Here is a 7,694-nt window from a genome sequence, read left to right as displayed (position 1 = left end):
CTTTTTGTCTTATGAAACTTCTCAACTATTTTTATTTCTCTAGTTCAAACTACATGTCTATCAAATTTGTTATACTAATGAGTATTGTGGTGGTGTTATAAAACCAATGCAACTTCAACTTTTTGAATTTGAACAAGATTGGATTTGGTTTGGAATTCTCCAGAATAACCAATCACGGAGTATTACTTTGAAGCAAATACTACACACAGTGCAACCCAAACCAACAAGTTCTCAAAAAGTGAACTAGTTACTTTTGCAAGTTACCAATTTGTTTATTTTTGTTCTTTGAGGAACCAAATAAAGTGATCTCTGCATCAAATGCTTTTTAACTAAAACCACACTTCGGGTGGGGCAAAATGTCGCCACACATTCAACTTGCAAAATGCTCATAAATTGTGCCTCATATCAACAAGAATCGCACAGTTCCTACAATTTCTCAAACCATGTGACTAAGCATGGCTGCAGATTACGTAAATAATTCCTGCCCTCCTTCGAAAGGCAACTCAGAACACTTCAAGTCCTTTCACCCCTCCAACATGATCCCTGCCTTGGACATTTGTGCCCGCTCCAACGTCTCAGCAACTTGCAACTGTCCATGCGACCTCCTCTGTCGCCGTCGCCGCTGCAGAACCCCTGGTGGACGGAGGCGGTAGCGCGCTGATCCAACTGACCAAATTTCATCGAAAGTCCATTTGCTGCAGACCTGAATGTAAAACCCTCTGGTGCCACAACCTGGATGCTCTCTGACCCATGAATCATCATAATTCGCTCACTCATACGATCTCCACTCCAGCGCGCAAAAGGAAAACCAGGGAGACGATATTGATTTGCCCGTGCCCGTTGCTACAACTCAAACGGTGGCCGCGGCCCGGAGGACCAGCACTTCCAGGGTGAGCCCCGGACCGAATCCAATGAAGAAGCCAAACTCGCTGCCCTCTCCCAGCGTCGACGCCCCCATCTTGACCGACCTCTGGCGAATCTGATCCAGCACGAACAACACCGACGCCGACGACATGTTGCCGTACTCCGACAGTATGTCCCTGCTCCCCTGCATCTTGTCCTTGGTCAGCTTCAGCTTCGCCTCCACCTGGTCCAGAATGGCCGGGCCTCCCGGGTGCACCGCCCAGAACATCTCGTTCCAATCGGGCGAACCGACGCACTTCCTGGCCTCGTTCAAGAACTTCTCGATGTTCTTGGAGATCAGCCCTGGCACGTCCTTCATGAGGTGGAAGATGAGCCCCGCCTCCGTCAGATGCCCATCAATGGCTCCATCACTCTCTGGCAAGATCGTCTCGCCCGCCCAGTGCACCTCGAACAGTGCTTTCTCCACCTCCGGCTTGGGATCGGATCCCACCACGTACACTCCGGCGCCATCGCCGAACAGGGCCGAGCCCACCAAGCCGTCCAAGTGGTTCTCGCTGGGTGCGCGGTATGTGACGGCCGTGACCTCGCTGGCCACCGCCAACACCCTGGCGCCCTTGTTGTTCTCCGCCAGATCCTTGGCCACCCTGAGCACGGAAGCACCGCCAAAGCACCCGGTCTGGTACATCATGACCCGCTTCACCGTGGGCTTCAGGCCCAGCAGCTTGGCCAGGGCGTGGTCGGCTCCGGGCATGTTCACGCCGCTGGTGGTGGCGAACACGATGTGGGTGATGTCAGACTTGCGGCCGCCCCACTCCTTGATGGCCCTCTGGGCTGCCTCCGCGGCGAGCTTGGGGACCTGGACGACGACGATGTCGTGGCGGACGTTCAGGGAGGGCTCCATGTACGTGCAGATGCCGGGGTTAGCCTTGAGCACCTCCTCCGTGAGGAACATGTGGCGCTTGCGGATCCCCGACTTGTCACCTGCATCGACATTCATGGCCAAGCGTCAGCTGCCGTCGTAAGGGGCCGGAATCGACCCAATTTCAGGAACATCGCGACCGCCGCATTCCCATCTCGACGCCCGCAACAAATCACAAGTCGCAATTCTAATGCGCTCGCGCCGCGCAGCCCGTGCAATGAGCACGTCGTCGAGCGCGGCTGGGGGTGAGGGCCGGCCCACAGGGAACAGTGAGCACATCACGAGCCGCGAAGAGAGTCACACGGTGGAGGTGGACTTACAGATGCGCTTGAATTTGGCCTTCAGGGCGTCCTTCTCGCCGCAGTTGGTGATGTTGAAGAAGAAGTCGGGGTACTCGCTCTGCAGGAACTCCGCGGGAGGCACCGCAGTGCCGACGCCCAACACACATGCTGGTCCCTCAGCGCGAGGCTGGCCTCTGGGAAGCGCGCTCCTTGTGGCAGCACCCTGAACGTCGACTTCTCCGCTTGGTGCCATGGGCACGTTTGGGTTCGGAATGGATGTTGAGTCCGAGCTGCTCACTCGGGGTTGTCTCGAAGCGGCCGGACAATGAGCGTTCAATTTGTTCCGGTGAACTGGCCCTGCAGCCACTGCCTAGGATCTCTTAACCTGCCAAAATCAGGGGGCTTATATGCAACGCACAATGTGCCGGCGAGAAGGTGGCCCGAGTTGAGCAGACGTCTCGCTCTGAATCTGTTAGCTCACAAGTTTGTTGCTCTATCTGCTACACTTCCTGAATGCGTTGAGTGCACAGAGAAGTTCTCTGTTGTGCAGCTTCATTCAGCATCGCTTTCTAGATGAGGGGAGTGTGCAGAGTGAATGTGGTGGCCCACAAGCCAGGGAAGAGCGTTGAATGATGTAGGACTTCGACAGGAACAGTGCAGTCTTGGCGACTTTTTTCTTGCGGCTTTTGTTCCTTTTCCAGGCGCCTGTTGGTTTCTTTCAACGTTGACAGCCTTTTAAGATGACCTGGAGTTTACTTCGGCTGCTGGCTTGTTCGGACCATCCGCATGAAGCTTCGAAGACGTCACAATCCACTTTCAAAATCCTAGGGAACTATGACAATTGGTCCGTATGGTTGTCAACGAACAGCTGCAGACTTTAGATTCTTCACTTCAAATATAAATCGTAAGGGAATCGTCCGGTGGGTTTGCCATTATTAGCTCATACTGGAACATGTTTCCGTCTGAGTGGAAATGCAGCATTTTCCTATTTGTGAACCAATACTGTATGGCCATATGATGACGGGGGTGTCTAGAGCCATGACACATGTGCATTGCCAATTTTGACCATCGATTGGAGAGTCTTATTGTTAGACTTTACCGCGGTCTTTGACATGTGGCATGACCATTTGGATATATTAAAGAACCTCACGAGAGCGAGATAGTTGATTTACATTCAAATAGACGCTTTCACAAAGAATGGAATTTAACTTATACGTATCAGCTCATGACCCAGGCAGATATTAAATGCAATTTCTGTGTAAAACATTTCCATGCTTTACAAACACAAGCTTTGCATATGTGTAGACAAGTTTTGTGATTGTGAATTAACAGCATTTGTTATTCATTATTCAACAATTTGATTACGGCATGTAATGCTCCTATTGATTGAAAACTTCTAATATCCACTATAAATTTCGTGGACAGGTGAATTCAAACAATGTCCTTTTTTCATTTTTCATTTTCATTTGAGATATGTTAATCATGAATTCAATACATTTTCATGCGACGGAATTCAAGATTTTTTCATTGAGCAAGGATTGTGTTTATGTTGACTAATTTGTGCTCACAACCATTTGGTTGGAATGCAAGATAACTCACCTAAATTTTCGAGTTTTTGTACACATCAAATTCACACACAACCCAAAATAGTATATCTTTCTAATTTGATTCGATTTGATTTTTTTAGTTGATTTAAAAGTTAGATTCTCTTGGTTGCAATGGAGGATCTAAAAACAATTAAAAATATTGAAAAAATTAAAACTTAAAATGAAGTTCTTTCAAAATAATCTAACTACATACACTCTAATTACTAGTCTAACTACACATCAAGTGCAAAAAAAATCAACACTAGATATTTATGCGCTATAAATTGCATTTTAATAAGAGGGGTTTGAATACCATGCCAAACTCTAATAAATGCCTACTTATTTAACTAGTTCCAGATGGACAAAGGAAATATGAGATGACCACACCAAAAATTTAAATCCCAAGGCATAGTCTATCTATTATGAGCATCGATATCCCAAACTCCACAACACTGCATGCATGTCGCCTACAAAATGTCCTTGTTGCAAAGAGTTGAAAATGCATAGATTGAAAGACTTTTCCACCAAAATAAAAAGATACAAAAATAGACAATTTAGATAAGCAAGAGTTCTTGTCAACATTGTAATAGCTTAATAGCTTTCAAATGATCTATAAATAAAATTGTACTTATTTTTTGATATATATATATATATATATATTTTTTAATTTTTTTGAATGTTTACTGTCCTACTTTAGAAACCTGTAAGTTAATTTATTAGCAACAAAAGCTCTTTATTAAACTAGTTACATGGCCTTAAACTTGACATTATTATAGAAAAATAATTTCTTTATTGGCTCAAATAAAATCATTTCAATTAGAAAGGCTTATTGCTTAAAAATAAACCCTCATCAAAAAAATCCTCATTTACTCTTAAAATCTTAATTCTAAGATCCTAATCTAATTAAATATTTATATGTTTTAATTGAATCATTTATTTGAATTCAAATTTTCAAACTACAATAACAACAAATTAAAAACACATATTACTAATGACATTTAAAAATTTGAATTATCATCATAATCAAAAGGTATTATTAGAATTAAAAAAGAAAATTAAATTAATAATTAATTTCTTAAAATAAACTTTTAAAAAATCTTATTTATGTTTTAAGCAATGATTTGTTTTTAAAGCAATAGTAACAAAAAAATTCAATTAAAATTAAAAATCTCACTTATATTTATTCTACTTCTTAAAATAATTTTTAACTTTGAGTTTATCAACAATCCAGTTATTAATATTAACACTAAATTATTTTTTAGTATTTTTATATTTATATCTTTTAATAATATTTTTTTATTTTTATATAAAATTTATAGTAAGAAAGAATCTCATTTAAATAATTTTCTATTTTTTTTTATTCTACAAAAAAAATTCATTTATTGTAAATACTTAGTTTTGTATTGTAAGATCTTGTTTGTATTCTACTTCATATCAAAGACATGAATCTTGAAAGAAAAAAATCCCAATATATTCTTGTATCAGTCAAAAAGACTTAAAAATCAATCAAAGATGATAATATATTAAACTAAATTGACTATTGCCAAAGATAAGAAGACTAGAAAGTCTTGAAATAAGACTAAGAATTAGAAAAGCATTGATAAGAATGAAGGAAGCTCTACATTTGCGTCTATATATACTATCGAACTAGAAGTTGCATGGCAATCATCTATACGACCGCCAATAGATGTTGACTTTATGAGATATATGTTTTAACTTACAAGGCAAGTTTCTTATATGTGCACCATATCATTAGTCTCTTTTAGAAGCTTCCAACATGTGTGATATTTAGTTAAGTTGTTGACCAAATTTCTAATTTATTAATCAAATATATATACATGTAAAATCAGAACCACATTATGATGCTTCTAAGAAGTTTTTTTACAAGATATTATAAAATTAATCTATATTTATTTATTTCTACTTAATGATATATATAATTATTGAAATATATACATATATCCATGATGATAATTTCTCTTTTAGAAATAAAAAGCAACCATCATCTCTCATGGATCTTACTATTTTTCATCTTGATTTTGATAGACATTGTTGATAAAAAGCCTCAACTCTCTTAGCTATATTTGTAAGATTCTTTGTTGGTATTCATGTAAATTTATTAACAACATCTCTTGTCAATGAATAAGTTATTTTAATCTATTTTGGCAGTACCTTCAATTTAAGACTTCTTCAACCTCTAGTTTTTGATTATTATCCAATTTTATAGAAAGAGGTGGCATTTTTCTTCTTTTTAAGATATTCATTATCTTATATGATTGAAGAAGAAACACGTAGAGTATAAGATGGCTCTTCATAGATGCTAGTAGATATAATTGATAAGCAATGTCATTGTTTTCTTCATAAATAGGAAATGGTTTAAGCCTATGATAGTCCAACTTGTTACAAAGACAAGTAGTCTTTATATTATAACAAAGTAATCCTATTTTATTGCTCACATTGAATTGTGGTTATTCCTTGTAATAGGCATCTATATTGAACTTTTGTCATTCATTAGCTTTTTTTAATTGCGCCTTCATTATTGCATGTAGCTTTGATAAATAATTTGCTAAATCATCTTTTGCAAGATTATCAACTTTTAAAAAGTCAAAAGTATCAAGTCATGGATGATAACCATAATAGATAAAGAAAGGTATTTATTGAATAGATGAATAAATCAAATTATTGTATGCAAACTTTACCAATGGCAAAAGAATTATCCAATCATCTTAATGATAGTTGATAGTACACTTCAAATATTACTCCAAAATTTAATTCACTTGTTTTGTTTGTCCATCAATTTGAAGATGAAAAGCCAAAAAGAGCTTTACATTCACATTTTGAATCTTAAAAAGGGTTCTCCAAAATCTTAATATAATTAAGTCTTTCTATCCAATATAGTATCTTTACACAATCCATGATAGTAATAGATGTCATCAAGAAAAATCTTAGCCATTTTTTCACTTGTGATAGATTTTGTACATAGTACAAAATATAAAAATATAATTAAATAATCTATTAGTAAAAATATGATATCATATAAATCCAAGATCCAAAGATGTGTGATAAAATTCATAAAAGTACAAGACCATAATTGTTCTAATATAGGTAATATTTTAAGAAGTCCATAAAGTTGATGATGAGGAGTTTTGAATCTTGAATAAATATCACATGATTGTACAAAGCCTTTGATTGCCTTCTACATTTGAGACAACCAAATATCTCTAGATATTACTTCTAAAATATTTTTGTATCTAATATATTTAACTATTAGAAAGTTATGATAAGCTTAAATAATATGTAATCATGCTTTGTCTTCCAAAATGTATAAGCATCTCTTAATATAGAATAATTTATTCTTAAATTTAAATTAAGAAGACTCATAAGAGTTATAATAATTATTCTTAATATCATGAATAAAAAGATTAGAGGACATACTTGATTGAATTTGCTTAAGAAAAATTGAATCAATAGTTAATATTGATTTTATTCCTTGAAGGTGATAATCATTTGGCTTCAAGAGAGTAATTTTTTGTTGACCAAAATTTTTATTTTTTTTATTTGGTGCAAGATAAGAATGTCTAGATAGGACGTTTGTAATACTTGGTTATTTTTTGGATAGATAAGTGACCTTGAGATCAAATCTTCATAAAAACATGCTCCAAAAATTCAAATCATATCTCAATATGAAGTACTTGAAGTTCTTGTGATCCATATATATAAAGATTAGACTTAAAAGTTAACCACATATTAGTAGCTTGTGGAACAGTGAGCACATCACGAGCCGCTAAGAGAGTCATACGGTGGAGGTGGACTTACAGATGCGCTTGAATTTGGCCTTCAGGGCGTCCTTCTCGCCGCAGTTGGTGATGTTGAAGAAGAAGTCGGGGTACTCGCTCTGCAGGAACTCCGCGGGAGGCACCGCAGTGCCGACGCCCAACACACATGCTGGTCCCTCAGCGCGAGGCTGGCCTCTGGGAAGCGCGCTCCTTGTGGCAGCACCCTGAACGTCGACTTCTCCGCTTGGTGCCATGGGCACGTTTGGGT

At 38.3% G+C, this 7,694-nt stretch overlaps 1 protein-coding gene across 1 annotated transcript; it reads right to left on the bottom strand.

The window, feature by feature from the left end:
- Nucleotides 1-228: 228 nt before the first annotated feature.
- Nucleotides 229-2,317, bottom strand: LOC112278884 (naringenin-chalcone synthase). Its single transcript, XM_024512753.3, has 2 exons — nt 2,104-2,317; nt 229-1,845 (listed from the first exon to the last, which is right to left on the bottom strand). Exons 1-2 carry the CDS (start codon nt 2,315-2,317, stop codon nt 851-853), a joined length of 1,209 nt encoding a protein of 402 aa, XP_024368521.1. The 3' UTR covers nt 229-850.
- Nucleotides 2,318-7,694: the final 5,377 nt, after the last annotated feature.

Source organism: Physcomitrium patens, chromosome 2, assembly GCF_059467195.1.
Source record: "Physcomitrium patens ecotype Gransden chromosome 2, ASM5946719v1, whole genome shotgun sequence".
Taxonomy (NCBI): domain Eukaryota; kingdom Viridiplantae; phylum Streptophyta; class Bryopsida; order Funariales; family Funariaceae; genus Physcomitrium; species Physcomitrium patens.
The sequence above is the reverse complement of the archived record's forward strand: the minus strand, read 5'-3'. Positions and strand labels throughout refer to the sequence as shown.

Excerpts from the sequence above, each read along its gene's own strand:
- LOC112278884 (XM_024512753.3), bottom strand. The coding sequence starts at position 2,317 with ATGGCACCAAGCGGAGAAGTCGACGTTCAGGGTGCTGCCACAAGGAGC. Across the intron at positions 1,846-2,103 it reads GGCCAAATTCAAGCGCATCT|GTGACAAGTCGGGGATCCGC; the intron begins GTAAGTCCACCT and ends ATGTCGATGCAG.